This window comes from Kwoniella shivajii, chromosome 4 (genome assembly GCF_035658355.1).
Source record: "Kwoniella shivajii chromosome 4, complete sequence".
Taxonomy (NCBI): Eukaryota; Fungi; Basidiomycota; class Tremellomycetes; order Tremellales; family Cryptococcaceae; genus Kwoniella; species Kwoniella shivajii.
Genome location: NC_085911.1, coordinates 1235065 through 1251746, shown reverse-complemented (window position 1 = coordinate 1251746; position 16682 = coordinate 1235065). Strand labels below are relative to the sequence as shown.

The following is a 16682-nucleotide window of genomic DNA, read 5'->3' as shown; positions in this document are numbered from 1 at the left end:
CTGTTCACAGCTCTCTATACGTCACTTCAAGTTGATGCTCCAACATGACCCGCTCATCTTCGCCACTTAAATCACCATCATCGAGCTTGACACGCTCAACCAGCTTGTCGGCTCGCAAGATTTATTCACGCCGAGCGTCAATGATCAGAGAAAAGAGGAAAGCTGAAGCCATGGAAGACGATAGTGATACTGATAAGGATGATGATGATACCATGGACGTCTCAGGAAATGGCTCAAAGGGCACAAGTGCTAGGGATGGTTCACCCATTCCCAAATCAGCGAAAAAAGGGAGAACAACAAGGAAAGATGAAATGGTATCCAATCCAAATTCGTCAGCAACAAGAATACATCTCTCGTCAGCTAAGGTCAATCGAGATAGATCAACTTCACCTTCACCTTCACGTTCGTCTTCGTCCAGACTTCGAAAAACAAAATCACCTTCAAGCGCGTTACCTACTCTAGCCAGAACTTTGTCCTCGAATAGACTAGTCAAATTAGGAGAATCGTCAACTTCTGGTTCTGGTACTAGTTTAGGACCTAAAGTGGACATACATCCACCTTCCTCCTCACCTCTACCAGCTCATTCCAGTACACCTTCGACCCCTCCCAGGAAAGTAAAATCACTGTCTAGAACCAATACACCTTTGGCTTCTCCCTCATCATATGACGAGTTGTTCACTACTATCTCACCTAGAAAAGACTATTTCGACTCACCTGGAAATGTCAGTGAGATTAGGAACCCTTCTTCTCCTGGGATGGAAGACAGTGGAAAGCCGAAAATAGGCAGGATGACTGGTTTGAGAAGAATGTTAACGAAAACTCAAAGTCTGAGTGCTGTGCCTAACATACCGTCAAACTCTTCTCAAAGAACAAAAGGAGATGTAGGTGATCAATTCGGTATCAGCGTCGACAAGAGTCCTTTGGGGAAATCAATGTCTAGTTCGCCATCTCAGCCAACTACTCCTTCACGTAGTCTATCTCGGACGAAATCAATGCCCGAATCGCCGACAAGATTCTCACCCAAAGTGTCACAAGATAATATGACAGCTGGGAACTCTGGACAAGGCGGACAAGGTTCAGGTGGGAGGGCTAAAAGAACCTATGGTGGTAAGAGATCAATGTTAGTCGAAGTCTCACAAGTTCAGTTGGATCTTGCGCACACTACTAGAGAAGACGTCGGTGCGGATGAAACTGCTCCTTCAGCAAGTTACGCTGAGTTGAGAAAAAGGTATGAAATCAATAATGAGGACACACAGGATACAGCTGGAAATCTCATGTCCGTAAGTCCTACCATTTTAGCTGGGAAGTATCTGACGGCGCTGAAAGTCAAATTTAACTGATGTGATCAATACCACTTTGTGTTCAATAGGAATTGCTACTAGCTCGAGCTCCTCAGACTGTCTCTGATATGAGATCCAAGGGAGAAAACAGACGGTTTATGGATGAACTATCCTGCCTTATCGATGGTTTATTGGATCCCTCAATGGGGGTATCCTTCAAGAGGACAAGGTGAGCTGACGTGACAACTTCCTCAAAATACAGCTAACGATTCGTTTCTCCTTTAGTGCCATCGATATCCTCAAAAATATGCAAGACGAATCCTGGTTGGCTAAGATGCAAGTATGTGGTCAGATAGAGAGAGTCTGGGAGAGTTTTCACGAAGCTAGACGAGAGGATGGTCAACCTGATCCAGTGAGCTCACAAAGATTACTATAAACGAAGAGTTCCTGACCTTACACTCTGAATAGGCTATGGAGACGATATGTCTTCTTTTTCTGGGTCTGCTACAGTACTCTGAAATAGGGCTGAATCAGGTTTTGCAGAATGATACCGAAAAGGTGTTAGAAATGGTCATGGGAGGCTTGAAACTCCGAGATGGGCCACTTGACGAGCAGAACAAAGGGAAGACGAAAGGCAATGTGAGTACCTCGACTTGGTAAACTCAAAATGAAAGCTGATACCCACCAGATCCAGAAGATTCGGGGGATATACGACAGCTTGCCAATAAGATCCAGTAATGGGGTAAGCTGCTTCCGCTCTTCACGCTGTACAAACGCTAACATTTGTGACGTAGTCGAGTACACGACTACTTTCTTCTGCTATACTAGATGTATTTTGTCAGTCTGATTCTTGGGAACATACCGAGCCTTATATCTACACGGCGGATACCCTAGAAAGGGTTGTAAAGGCCTTGAAAATCGAAATATCAGGATTGGCTGACAGACTTGATTTATATGAGAAGGGTCTGGTGAGTATTCTATAGGAACGTTACATTGGCATTTCTAACAATGATTTGACATAGGATTTGCTACCGCCCACTAATGCACCGGACTTTAATTATATCCATAATTTGGTCCACATCGTATCGCGCATCACAGAAACGTCCGATGATCATCGGGCTGACCTAGTCGAGAGTCATCCCCATCTAGTGCATGATCTCGTCAACATCATAATAGCTGCAAGTGCTCTTGTGTTGAATGAGACAGAGGATACAATTGCTAGCAGTGAGTAGGGGTCGCTGATAGCCCACTTGTTCGTCATACTGATATCATGGCAGTTTCTCGATGTGCTGTACAGGCTCTACAGCTGCTGATAGTCCTGACAAACGAATCTCCCGATTGGGCAGCCACAATGATCAATGTCCAAGGTGGTTCGACGTGCCTAGCAAGACTGATATTGCAACGTAAATCCTTTCTACCTTCATCGCTTGCAGATGACGAAGAAACGAAGAGTCAACGAACCGAAATTGACGTCGAAAGGACAACGCAAGATCAGCCTGACGCTGAGATGTTAGAGCAGAATCTCCTCTGTATCATATTGGCTTTGTTGATGCAGTCCGTGCGTTCAGGTGGAGAGACGATTACGTCAATGGCGAGTACGAGTGAGTTTCCAATGATTCGCAGCCCATCTTCAACAAATCGAAGTTGACGTGAACAATAGAAATCCATCCCATGTGCACCGGCAGACATGGATGCCTGAGGAAGTGTCACTGTCTCGACGCTTTACCTTTCACACTACATCTGACCGAGCTCTACGCCAACTACTTGACAGACGATGACAATGTGAGTATCAGTAACGTTCCTTCCGACTGAATAACAAGACTAAATTCCAAGGTTCAGTTATATGCCAAAGCTATATCCGGATATCTAGCATTAATCATCACCAAGCTTTTGTCATCATCGAATACTTTGGATGAGAAGGATATCACTCCTCTGAAAGGAAATACCATCCGTGAGAAACTAGAGGGATTGAGGTCTTCGTTGAGAGGTTTGAAATACGAAGTTCATCAGAATCTCAGAGATATCTTAATGGGTGGATCATCAGCTTTAGCTTCTCACAACCAGATACGAGTGGATCATGGAGAGGATGGACAGGAGGAAGACGGTGATGAATCTGAGATGAAGAGTATCCAAGAAGGATTAGATGAACTGGGAGGAATGATCAACAAGAATGGGTGATTCAAGGCGGTATACAATGGTTCGATCTGATATGCGAAGGTAGACACTTCAAGTAACGAACGGTATATTGACATCTTTGAGGTGATATCCATACGATGTGTATAATATCCATATCAATCATATCCAACATCTGTGTGTATGTACGAATCATCAGCATCATGATCCATTTCATCAGTTGCTAATGTGAGAGAAATTCCCACTTTATGGGCTATCATGTATTTTATTCTGTTCCATATTTTAATTTTTATTTCTCCGCAAACTCCGGTTATGAAAAAGTGCCACATCCGCCACCCACTTATGCCATTCAGAAAATATACTCCCGTCAAATCATTTCATCCCACACCACGCTGTTCAACCCCTCACTCACTTTTTTCATCATATCAAACCCATTTTCACCCTTTTCTCATAATTCTTTCATCATCTTCAGAAAAAAAACGGACTCTTTATCACAAAAGGGGTCCATCATCATCCCATCGTCTTTCTATCCCCTTCACTCTCATCGAGTGGGAATAGAATCCAGATCAGGTCATCGTAGTTGAATCGACAAGGCGGACTTTTGTCGTCGATAATCAACGAAAAGAAAAAAGGAAAAAAAGTAGATTTAGGAAAAGATCAGTTTATCAACTTACTTTTCCATAATACCTCAATCGTCATAAATTATCCAGTACTTCGATCACTTGAAGATACGATTCTAGTCTAAAAGGCTATATAGAGAGAAGTGAGTGATCTCGATCTGTTGCAAACGCAATCATCATGTCTACCAAAACTCGTCTGCAAATGTAGCGAAATGTAGCTAACCTTTCATCGATCTCACCTCAGCTCTTTCAAAGGTTTCTTTATCAAATTCAACGGATCTCTCCCTTTCTCCCACCCTTTCTCAACACAGAAGTTGTTCGCTTCTTTCAACGACGATATATCCGCTATCACTTTTTTCATCATAATATATTGGAAAAAAGGATACAGCATAATATATAATCAAATACATCGTCAATGAGTAAATCCACATCATCTCCTTTCTCAAATCAAGCTGCCTTATCTGGCACCAAACAGTCTACCATCACGTCGTCCTCTAATTCATCTGGATCTGGAGGAGCCTCCGCTTGGGCTCGTGGACCACCTCCTACTGCTTCAAGTTCAGGTTCAGGTTCAAATACACCAAACTCCAATACCAACGCTTTACCAAATGGTAACGGCAATGGTATAAATACAAATGGATCAAATACAGTTCCAGTTCCAATCACATCCGCAGGTGGTCATAGTAGAAAAAGCTCAATGCTAGTCGGTGGTGGTATGGATATCAAACGTGGTGAGTGATTTCCCCTCGTGTTCAAATCGTCGTCACACGACATAATTCTGATCTCATACCTATGTCGTGTCAGGCAATATCGCATTCGGTACGGTTGATCATCCCAACCCTATGCTCTCATCATCTCCCGCCGCTCCTTCAACAACCGGAGCTCATTTATCGGATGCTGTTAAATCTTTCGGTTCCATCGACGCTGAAGCATCAAACGATCCAAATGCTGTAAAGACAAAGAGAATGAGTTCTTTAGGTCCCTCTTCATCAATCAGTACAGTAGCCGGAGGAAGTGCAGGTGCAGGTACCGCGCCAAAGAAAAACCTGGATTTACATTCACTTTTCGCTGGAAAAGCTCAAGCTCAAGCTCAATCACCTGCCCCATCTGCAATGTCACCGCCTCTACATGCACCTATCCCTCCGGCTCATGATCGACGACAGTCAATGGGTCAATCAGGTTTCCAACCTGGACCCAACGGGCTACCGAATTCCCCTTACGCTGGCTCTCCCCATCTCCGACCACCAGGAAGTGGTCTCCCAAATCAACAACGGTCACCGATTCCCAATCAAGCTATCCCACCTTCTCAATACAACCATTCTGCTCCCACACACGTTCAACAAGGTTTTCGACCACCTCAACAAGGAGGTATGCCTCCCCAGCAATCTCAGGTCAGACCTAACGGCGTAGGTCCTCAAGGTATGCCTAGACCGGGTATGATGATGGGTCCAGGTGGAATGGGATCATACGGTATGCACCCCGGCCCTCAAGGTCCAGGTTATCCTATGATGCAATATCCTCAGCAGAATTACTACGTGAGTAAAATCTAACCCATACGCTATGTCATCGGCTGATCTCGCCGCCCGTATTTTCCTTTTAGGGTGGTTACAATCCCTATGAGCAACAGCAATACAACCAACAATGGGCTCCCCAACAACACCCCCAAAACCAACAATACAACAGTGTTGGATATAATCCTGCTCAACAACAATCGGGTCCTTTATCTCCTAGAGCCGCTCAAAGCCAACTTGCCCCTTCTCAATCACCCATGCCCCCATCTGCTACACTCCCCAGTAGCGGTGGTGCCAGTCCCGTTCCTACTCCCCCTACTCGACCTCCGTCCCTTATGAGTGGTCACCAAGCTGCACCCTCCAGTGCTTCGGCCGCTTCTATACCCGGAACTCCTCAACGGCCGATGCCTCCTGCGTTCACTCCCCAACAGGCTCAAAGCCCTTCCACCCCTGGTTTCCCCCCTCACTTATCTGGTTCAGCGCCAACATTCACACCCAGACGTTCGAATGCTATCAATTTCAAAAGACCTGACGGTAGTGCTTTCGATATCAAGGAAGTTGCGAAAGCAAGTGTCAAACCTACTTCTCCAGTACCTTCCAGTGGTCCAGCTACTCCCGAAATCCCCAGCGAAGGATCTCAGCAAGAAGCTCCCAAGAAAAAGCTTGCTTTGCCTGTTGTAGTAAGAATCGAGTCAGAGGAACAGAAGAAGGCTCGATTAGCTGAAGACGCTAATAAAGAGAAACGCAGATCGGAAGAAGAGAAGGAGGAAAAGGAGAGACAGGAAAGGAAAGAGAAAAAGGCAAAGGAGGAAGAAGAACGAAAGGCTAAAGAATCGGCAGAGAAGGTAAGTTTGATTATTCGGCTGCTCTTCCTTCTGTTATTGTTACTGACTATGATTTGCAGGCCGAAAAGGAGAAATCCGAAGCCGAATTGAAGGCAAAGAGCGATGCCGAGGCGGAGAAGAAGAAAGTGGAGGAAGCTTTCGCTGCTGAACAAGCCGCTGCCGCAAAGATCGCTGAGGAGAAGGAGGCCGCAGCGAAAGCTGTCCGAGAATTATCGGAGAAGGCGGAACAAGAGAAAGCTGCCGCTCATGCTGCTGCTCAAGAAGCTAGAGAGAAGGCCGAGGAACAACGACGAGCTCTTGTGACTCCTGTCACATCTACCCCATCTTCTCCTCTTGCTTCTCCAGCTCTCGGTGCCGGTCTTCCCGCCAAGCCAGTCGCCGCTGCTATTAATGGTGCGCGACGAGCCCCTCCTTCTGCCCTTGATCTGAAATCATCATCCCCTGCCCTCGGTGGCGATGAGTCACCCAGCGCCTCTCAATCCGCTCTCAATACCGCCAAACCCATCGAAGACATCGCTTCTATCGTATATCCTGGTTCTATGAAATCACCTCAACCCCAGCTCAACGTTGGAGCTGAACCCGGCAAGTTCAGATACGACCGAGACTTCCTCATGCAATTCATGGGTGTCTGTAGGGAGAAGCCTGAAAGTCTCCCTCCTCTTGAAGAGATTGGTCTGGAAGCAGATGCATCCAGTGGATTCGGCAGTCGAGGAGCCAGAGGCGGACGAAACTCAACCGGTCCATCAAGTAGAAGTGCGAGTGGTGCATCAACTGGTCTCGGTATCGGTGGCATCAACCGACCCTCTTTCCCTGGTCAAGGTATGGGATCGTTCGGAATGGGTCAATTCGGTTCTGGTTCAGGTTCTCTTCGTGGTACAACTAGTGAGCAACGATATCAAGCTGCTCTTCGAGGTGGTGCAATGGGTCGATCACCAAGTCAAGGTGGTCCCGGTCTTCCTGGAATGTCTGGTCTACCTTCTATGGGTCCCTCCACTTCTCGGTCTGGTGCTAGTCGAGGCAGTCAACGTGGAACTAAGCGAGCACCTCAAGATCCTCGAGCAAGCTTGTCACAAGAACCCGCTCCTCCTCCTTTACAAATCTCTGGAAACGCTTGGACTCGAACGCGGCTTGGTGGAGACGACGAAGGTTCTCCTGCTTACATCGAGCGAAAAGTTAAATCCCTGCTCAATAAGCTTACTGAAGAGAAGTTCGATGGTATCTCCAAGCAAATTTTGGAATGGGCCGATAAGTCACAGGCTGAAACTAACGGTATGACCTTGAAGCTTGTCATCAAGCTTATCTTCGAGAAAGCAACCGATGAAGCTCATTGGTCTGCAATGTACGCTAAACTCTGTCGGTTGTTGATGGAAAAGTTAGACCCCAATGTCACTGAGGTTCTTGAAGGCAAGCCCACTTCAGGCGGTATCTTATTCCGAAAATACTTGCTTGGTAGATGTCAGATGGATTTCGAAGCTGGCTGGAAAGCTAGGGAAGATACAGCTGTCGCTGCTGCTGCCAAGAGCGAGGAAGACAAAGAACGATTGGCTAAACAACAAAAGGATAAAGAAACTGAGAAAGAAGGTGACGCTGATGCTGAAACCGCAGCTGTCATGCTGTCAGACGAGTACTACGCTGCTCAAAAAGCAAAGAGAAGGGGATTAGGTTTGGTTCAACTCATTGGTGAATTGTACAAGCTCGAAATGGTCTCAAAGGGTGTTATTCGAACATGTCTTATTCGACTACTCGGTAATGTCACCGATCCCGATGAGGAAGATATCGAATCTACTGTGAAACTCTTATCTACCATTGGTGAAGCTTACGATAAAGCTGCTCCTGACAACATGAACACCGTGTTCGAGAGACTGCAACAGGTAGTCAACGCTGAAAACATTTCTTCTCGTATCAAGTTCATGATTATGGTGAGCATCAACTCGATTTGCCAGTGCAAGATTGCAGTGGTAGGCTAACGGTATTTTTCTCCTTAGGACATTATGGACTTGCGAAAGGCCAAGTGGAGATCAAGAAACAAGCAAGCCGGTGTGATGACCATCGCCGAGATCCATCAACAAGCTGCCGAGGAGAAAGCTGCTTCTGCTGCGTTAGCGAACCAAGGATCCATTTCGCGAGGTGGATCCCGAGCTGGTCGATCGAGAGACGGACCTCAACCTGGCGAATGGCAATCTGTTGCTCCCAATCCACGAGCTGGACTTGGCCGACCGGCCGATTTCTCAAACATCGGACGTAATATCAGCTCATCTGGTATGCCTTCTGCACCTACTTTCGGACCTTCAAGTGTCTTTGCACGAAAAGGAAAGGCAGGTGCTGCTGGAACCGTTACTCCTCCTCTTTCTCGACAACCTTCTTCCGCCAACATGTTTTCTGCCCTCAACGAAGCGACCGATGCCGCCCCAGTTGAAGAAAGAAGAGGTAGTGCGGATGCTGGAGAGACTGGTCCTCAAAGGAAGAAACTCCAACTCGCACCAAGAACTAAACCATTACCAGGTGACGGAGAAGAGGGAGGTGAAGAAGGTGAATCAGAAGAAGAGGGCGAAGCTGAGGATGAGGAAGAAGGTGACGATGCCGCCAAAGAAGATAAAGCTGAAATGGGAGAAGAAGCAGCTAAAACCAAGATCGCTTCTGATATGAAAGAACTGTGGGGTGAGAAAGATCAAGGTGGTTCAAGAGATCCTGAAGACATCGTCGAGTACTTCAAGACATTGCCTGAGAACAGAAGATCGCTGCTGGCTGTGAGATTATTGGAAGATGTATTCAGAATAGCAAAGGAGAAAGACGCGAAGATAGTTGCGAAAGGTTGGAAAGCTGCTTTAGATGCTGGTGTTACGACTCCAGAGGTATTAAGGACAGCGTGAGTACTTTGTCTTCATTGTTTGACCCTGCTCCTTTTCACCCATCAATTACTGACATATTCCATTACATAGTGTCGAGGCCAGAATGCCAACGCTGGATGATGACTCGCTCGATTTCCCATCGGCATTCAAAGCGATTGGATACTTGATTAGACCATTATCGTTAACAGCAGAGGAAGTCAGTGCTCTAGGAGATAAAATCGATGTTTATGGTACACCAAGAATAACACCTAAAGATAAATTTGAAAAAGCTCTTGGTCAAATAGAAGAGGAAGATTCCTCGGCTTAAACAGGATTCAACTCGATATTACCTCTCGCATCAACTTTAATATCATCATAGCGACGATCAGCATTCATTCACGAACAATAGGCATCTTTTAATCCGCATAGAAAATTTTCACTACCTCCTTCTCTAGAAACTATATTGATGTTTAGTATAGGCTCACAGCATTTAATATATCATTCATCTTGCCAATATAGCCTTGCTTTTAATTTCACTTCTTTACAGTTCCTATATATCGAAATAGCATGGGTTTCATTTTACTTTCCTTTCCTAATCTGTTTTACCTTCTCTTCAATCATTCTTCGATTTGATTAAGTTTCTTGTTTTCCTTTCACACATTCTTACAGGCTTTCACCAATGATCGCTAGAAGCGAAGGTTGAGTTACGAAGCTTCATCATATACTTTTTAGTATCATTTGCTCTACCTCATCTTTAGTCACCTGTGTCCCATAGAATTAAGATATCGTTGAGATTTATCCTGGGGAGGTGGATTACAACGTTCTTATTATTGAATCATAGTATGGATATATAGGTATCTACTGGATGTTGGGATGCATATGATGTCGGAGACGCTTTTGCACGTCGTTGTGGATCTCAGGACAGTTGTTTTGAATTGTCATTCGGATTGCAATCGAGTTGACAGAACTGCAGGAGGGATGTATTACACAAAACACTGCTTTTTATCTGTATCCTCGTACAGATGGGATGGTGAAAGTGGAGGTGAAACATTCACGAGTGAATTCAGTGATATTTTCTGCTTGGTAATGTCCGGTCAGAACGCTTCCTCGCATGCCTCACCGACTCGGTACTGAAGCGATGAATCAACTCACACCGGCCCAAGGCAAAACATTATGGGAAGCCGGAGGGTTCGTAGTCTTGACAGATCTACCTGAAGGAAGTGAATTTGGTATTGACGGCGTGTAAGTGTTGGATGGTCGTCCTCTCCTATCAAACGTTTTGGTCCTGCTTGTCCGCAATGTCTCGATCACTATTGGAAAAAAGTCAATGGTTGCCCCATAGGAGTCTGAGCTGATGATGTGTTGCGACAAGGATAGATTCAATGTCATTCGTAAATTCAGTGGCATCAAATTCCTTCCACCAGGATTACATCTGATAACATGGTCTTCTATCCCGTCCTCTTCTTCTACTTCGTCATCTTCCTCTTCTTCCTCGGTGACAGTCTCATCTCCTCAGGGGGGTGTACCGATTCGAAATGGTCTCATTAGATTTTTCTCACCCAGACAAAGGGTATTATTGAGATATGATCCTTCGAGCGAAGAAGTGAATGATGTAAAAGGTGAAATAACGGATGATAAGTTGAGATCGATAGACGTCGAATTAGCTCCATATCCATTCGATCATCACCCTCAATGGAAATCTTTGACTTCATGCATAACTCAGGAGACTGTAGATACAGTGTTAGGTGAAGATGGAAAAAGGATAGGGAGAGTAGACGGTATGACCAACGTCATAGGAGAAGAAGAAGATTCGAAAGAAATGAAAATTGAATTAACTAATCTACCCTCAAAATATAAATCACAAGACGGTTTAAATTTTGTGAGATTCAATTTGAGAAGGAGTTGGAGAAGTGGTGCGATAGGTGAAGAAGTGACTAAATTCTCCAAAGATAAAAGTTGGCTGCTTGGTGATGTAATAACCAATCAACTAGGAGGAAGTGAGTTCCTGTGGATTTTTGTTTCGTTTGACATTAACCATCGGAATACGTCGATGTCAAGTTTGCGCCAGTGACAGAAGGGGGTTTCCTTGTGCTTATTGTGGTTTCTTTTAAACGTATATCTCGATAGATCCGACAAAATTGATATCACAATTACAGTTATCATTCATCTTACTATTGAACCTCTCATCTTATTCTGCTTTATTGGTCTACAAGAGAATATTGAATTTGTTGTGTCAATCGCCAACTTTCATTTCATCGCCAGATACCTACCTTGATACATCGACATCATCATCGTCGTCCCCAAAGCACGTTCAAAACACTTACCGAGCATTGATCGACACGTTGGCAGCTCAGATATCATCAATACCGGAAGGGACTTTCGACACTGAATTACCTGAATTAGATGTCTTCTACCTTGATCAAATAGAGACAGTGAAACGGAGCCTGGCGATAGCCATGTGGGGATTGAACGGTACTCAGAAATGGGATGAGATGATCAAAAAGGACATGCAAGTATCTTGGGGGAAATTGGAGGAATCAAGTAAGAAATGGGGTTGGGAAATTGGTGATTTAACGATATCAAGTTCTGGCTTTAATGGAGAAGAAGAAGATGGTGATAATGAAGAAGAGGAAGAAGGAGAATATGCTCCTGTCATAGTAGAAATATAAGCGAGCTCCAGCTTGTACTATCTTACCATCATACCATGAAATATATTTTGCATTATACTAGTATATTGATTACACCACTCAGAGAAAGTAATTAGAGCATTCCTGGTATAACAGCTTTTCTATTTTTAGGATAGTTATCCAATTTCTCTTGATACCATTCATGACCTTTTAAAGCTCTAGGTAACATACTTGATATTTCAGCCAAGACGAACATCCATGCAGGATGAAGTAAATGACTAGGCCACCATATCGTACTGATCCATCTACCTAATCCAGGTTGCAAAGATAGTCGCGTGAGGGAAGGAAGCGAGATGATGGGTGACGAACTTGCTGCAATGGCAAAACAGGTCCATTCGATCCTGCATACAAATAGATATTAGATTCAGTAGATCTTGCACTTCTTGGCACTTCTTGGAAGTGGTTGTGTGATCAAGGACTGAGGATGGTCAGAACACATAAAGAAGAAGGAACATACCATTCGCTAAGATAATTGGGAAATGAAACAAGATTAAATAGACCTCCTCTGGGCACTTTGTATTTTCCGGATTTCGGATCATCATCTTCTGGTAGATGTGAAATCACAAGTCTATCAGAAGGAGGTCGTCGAAGATCATTTAGGACTTCATCGTGATATACTACAAATAGGAGATGAACGGTCAGCTGTGTCAATCTCCAAGCACAGATTTTCTGATTGACTCGGATCCAGGAGTCAGAGTCCGTCGGATGAAGAGCAAGATACGGACAGCGAGGCAAGGCAAGGAGGGGAGGGGAGGGCCCAAAGGAACGGGAGGGTCTCGTGGGAGATGATGAGGCGGGGAAAAGGCGGGCCGAAAGAGTCGGGAAAAGAGGCGGGCGATGCAGGGATGAAGAAACGAGGACAAGGCCTTGATGAGGATCACTCGATTTGGTGATGACTCAATGTAATGAAGAGTCTTTTGTGACTTTTAAGATAACTCACCATTGCCAATAAACCCTACTGCCCAGCCAAACACTCCCAACCAGAACTTCCATGATACCTTATCGTCGGGAGGGTAAAAAGCTAATCCAGAAGCTACCAGATACCCATTACTACGATTTATGACCATATCAGCTGTACTTCTCGCAATTTGGAACCCTTTTGAGAGCTCACAAAACGTTGAACACGCCCATTGCGAGTGCCACGATCACGTGAAGAGGCGATCGCTTAGGAGAGAGGATGAGAGGAGAGAATATCGCCCGGTGGGCATAATGGGCAAAGTACAAACCCTGTATTGGTTCAAACACTATCAGCGACTCCAGTTCCTTCACTCTTGCCTAGGTCCTAGATGAACATACAGCCAGTATTCTTGCTGGGTAATTCAATGGTGCATGAGGATTAAGTAACAATGTCGTCGCGAATGTTATAGGCTAAATATGACGTCGATAAGATAAATTGCTAAATCTCTTTCAACAATTGAAACAAGCTTACAGAAACCAATTCAGCAGCAGCCCATGCTATGTTACCTATCATAAGATGTCAACTGCGTTTCGAAGCGGCGTAAGGAAAGTAAGTTTACTCACCGTTGAGATTGAATCTCGAAGTCTTACTTGCGAATCGACCGAAAGGCGCATTCAGCCCGTAAAGAGTTATTGGAGCATGAAGTGGGAACAGGTGAAATGTTATTAGAGTCGAGAAAAACGTAGGGGGAGGTAACATTTCAAGGGACAATGGGAACAGGCTTTATCGATGGTCTTCAGGTAGTATCTCCTTGGGAGAGATAATCGAGATAAATAGAAAGATCACTCGCGTGACAGATCGATGGCATAACGACAGATCGCAAATGACATATTCAGGGTCCACTCAATCTCTGTAATGATCTTGATTTGTATGATGCATCGAAGATAGATGTTTTATAGGAAATGTTTGGACATACTTCATGTATTTCTCTTATGCATCAATCGATTATGTGAGCAGACATGGGATGCATATAGTGCTGCAGATACCAGGGATATGGTGGAACGTACGGTGAAAGGAATAAAGTGCCACACGTTCGGCTATTGAGTCATCTGGTTTGTATATTTGCCACCCATTTAACGGCAGTCAGTCATCATTTGTGTCATTTGGCATTCACTTGTCGCAAAGACATTGTCAGAATACCACATCTATACTCGTATCTTCCTTTGATATCTTCTTCAGCCACATTGAAGTCTCATTCCCGAAGATATTCTGCTGTACTGCTCATAAACTCTACTGCAAAAGAGATCTCACTTTAATCAAATATAGATAATGTCAGGAATCACTATATCTCCTGAGCAATCTGCTCAGCTTCAGGTTAGTCTCCTACACACTTTATAAATCGTCGCGGTTGCTAATTTATCTCTACAATCGCAGTCCGAGATCCAAAGAGAGCTCGAAAGGAGAGAATGGGCTGAGCCTGATGGTGAGTATATACTCTGAGGTATGTGCAGCACACTGGCAAATACTGAGTCTCCGGCAACTTTTGATTAGATAATGTGATGGCCGAGTATATTACTGTTCTGCTTGGTAAGTCAGCATTGCGATAGCATTTCTGACCGGAGGTTCCTATGGCTGATTTTGGTGGACGCGAACTCGTTATCAGCAAATGGCAGTCCAAGAGATAGGGTGCAAACGGAAATGGATGATTTGGTAGGATCGGATTTTGATCCAGCATTTTTGGATTGGTTATTTTCCTCAGCGAAATCAATAACTTCTGGACCTTCGACTTCGCCTGCTCCGTCTAATTCTGCTCCTGCTTCTGTACCTCTTACTGCTCAGCCTTCAGGATCCACTCAAAGAGGTGGACAAGGAGGATCAAGATTGTTGAATACTGCTTTGGCACCTTTGAATTCTCAACCTGAAAAACGAAAAGCATCAGATACTCAAGATGGTCCAGCCCTAAACAAGAAGAGACTGTCAGATGTGTCAGTCTCGGCTCCCTCAGGACCTAGAACTATGGGTAACGAATTCAGAGGTCTAGCAGATAGGTTAGGTCCTGGACCAGGAAGAGGTAGAGGTTTACCAATCAGAGGTGTAGCTGGTGGCAGAGGTGGGATGGGAATGGGTCAACATATGGGTGGTAATGGCAATATGGGTGAGTTGAGAAATACTTCCTCATTTCTTTTGTTGTTGAATGATAAAAGGCTAATCAGCTTAATGATATCGAACAAAAGGCTTCCGACCCAACTTTCAACAGCAACAACAACCTGGTTTTGCGCAGCCTGGGTTCGGTCAACAATTCATGCCTCAAGGTCAACAGGAAATGGTGGCTCAAATGATGATGATGCAAGCTAGTATGGCCCAAATGAATAACATGGTCGCCACCATGGTACAGGTTAGTCCTTCTCGTCAAGCTGGTAGACGAGCAAATGTTCAGATTTGATTGCTCTGTAGGAACGACAAGCGCAACAGCAACAACAACTTTTACAACAACAGCAGCCGACAGCTTTCCCAGGTAAAGCTGTCAGACCACCTTCAGTCAAAGTACCGCACGGTACCAAGCTAGGTGCACATTCAGTCTCGGGTATTCCACCCAAATCTGCTGCTACACCGGGACCTATTCCCGACAAGCCCTCATCGACAGCATTATGTCGATATTCAATTGGATGTAGTAATTCAAGGTGTCCATATAGTCACCCCAGTCCAGTTGCAGACGAGAAGACTGGCATGGTGCTAAGTGAAGAACCCTGCGAGAACGGAAAAGAGTGTAAAGATGCCGAGTGTATAAAAAGCCATGTCAGCCCCGCAGCAAGCTTAGGTATGTTGAACCATCCATCAAATCAAGCGTTTAAAGTCGACAATCACGCTGACTGTTGGACCCTCCAATAGGCGATTCTGCTGGACCAAGTAGACTATTATGTAAATACCTAAACTGCACCAACCCATCTTGTCCTTTCAGACACGAAGATGCCGAAGGTAACCCGATCCCACCACCCGCACTCACAGCATCAAAAGCACCGAAAACAAAGATCGTCCCTGTTCCAGTCGCTGCTCCCAGTTCAGATAATGAAGATGGTGACGGTGATGGAGATGGTGATATGGAAGTTGTCATGTCACACAGAGGATTGATGGACGGAGCTTTAGATGATACTAGGAAAGAAATATCCTGTAGATACGGTGATAGGTGTACTAGACGTGAGTTTCACAAATTTCGTTCATGGCTACTGTGTTAGTACTGAATAATCACTATCTTATCTTTCCAGCCGACTGTAAATTCACCCATCCTGCATCAAGACCTACACCTAAATCCAGTAAAAAGACTTTCGCGCCACGTTCAACTTCTGGTAATTTCAATAAATCGATCTCATCAACCAACGGGGGTGGGATAGGTGGTGGCATGCATACCAGTAAGAAGTTCGGCTCTTCTACTGCCTCAAAGTCAGTAGAGAAGAAATTAGATCCTACAGTTGGGGAATTCAAACCTTCCGCAGAAAAGGAGTTGGAAGTCACTTCTTAAGGTGAAAATGTTCCACTCTACCATGAAATAAAAAAGTAGATTAGCCAGGTAAAATAGAAAAAGAAAGTGGACAGCATAGAAGACAGTCACATTTTGTATCATGTTTCCGAGAGATGCTATCCAGATACGTATCATCTGAAAGGTGAATGGCACACTGTAAGGAGTGTTGTTGTACATCATTTCCGCAAATTTTGGTCCCATCCCGATCATATACCATCACTGAGACGCAGTCGTCTGTGAATGCTTGCAAACTTGACTCGTACTCTCAGTAGTCACGAGTTCCTCCGGATCTTCATGACAGTACTTTGCTCTAGGCTTTGAAGGATAGCAAGACACAATGACTGTTATACAAGTTCTCTAAGA

General features: G+C 44.7%; 5 protein-coding genes across 5 annotated transcripts; 4 read left to right on the top strand and 1 right to left on the bottom strand.

Moving 5' to 3' along the window:
• Positions 1-44: 44 nt before the first annotated feature.
• IL334_003449 (uncharacterized protein) lies at positions 45-3458 on the top strand (the record flags this gene model as incomplete). Its single annotated transcript, XM_062935179.1, has 10 exons — positions 45-1280; positions 1370-1509; positions 1566-1692; positions 1749-1919; positions 1969-2022; positions 2075-2248; positions 2303-2504; positions 2558-2881; positions 2941-3062; positions 3120-3458. 10 exons carry the CDS (start codon positions 45-47, stop codon positions 3456-3458), a joined length of 2889 nt encoding a protein of 962 aa, XP_062791230.1.
• A 990-nt stretch (positions 3459-4448) lies between these two features.
• IL334_003448 (uncharacterized protein) lies at positions 4449-9545 on the top strand (the record flags this gene model as incomplete). The annotated part of the gene is made up of 6 exons (XM_062935178.1): positions 4449-4764; positions 4838-5568; positions 5634-6389; positions 6449-8308; positions 8375-9255; positions 9329-9545. 6 exons carry the CDS (start codon positions 4449-4451, stop codon positions 9543-9545), a joined length of 4761 nt encoding a protein of 1586 aa, XP_062791229.1.
• Positions 9546-10355: 810 nt separating this feature from the next.
• Positions 10356-11886, top strand: IL334_003447 (uncharacterized protein; the record flags this gene model as incomplete). The annotated part of the gene is made up of 3 exons (XM_062935177.1): positions 10356-10459; positions 10595-11214; positions 11345-11886. The coding sequence occupies 3 exons, from the start codon at positions 10356-10358 to the stop codon at positions 11884-11886; spliced, it is 1266 nt and encodes a 421-aa protein (XP_062791228.1).
• Positions 11887-11977: 91 nt separating this feature from the next.
• Positions 11978-13561, bottom strand: IL334_003446 (uncharacterized protein; the record flags this gene model as incomplete). The annotated part of the gene is made up of 7 exons (XM_062935176.1): positions 11978-12245; positions 12362-12521; positions 12845-12954; positions 13016-13131; positions 13201-13272; positions 13334-13368; positions 13426-13561. 7 exons carry the CDS (start codon positions 13559-13561, stop codon positions 11978-11980), a joined length of 897 nt encoding a protein of 298 aa, XP_062791227.1.
• Positions 13562-14131: 570 nt separating this feature from the next.
• Positions 14132-16319, top strand: IL334_003445 (uncharacterized protein; the record flags this gene model as incomplete). The annotated part of the gene is made up of 8 exons (XM_062935175.1): positions 14132-14176; positions 14237-14285; positions 14354-14389; positions 14466-14957; positions 15037-15197; positions 15257-15620; positions 15692-15997; positions 16066-16319. The coding sequence occupies 8 exons, from the start codon at positions 14132-14134 to the stop codon at positions 16317-16319; spliced, it is 1707 nt and encodes a 568-aa protein (XP_062791226.1).
• Between the last annotated feature and the right edge of the window lie 363 nt (positions 16320-16682).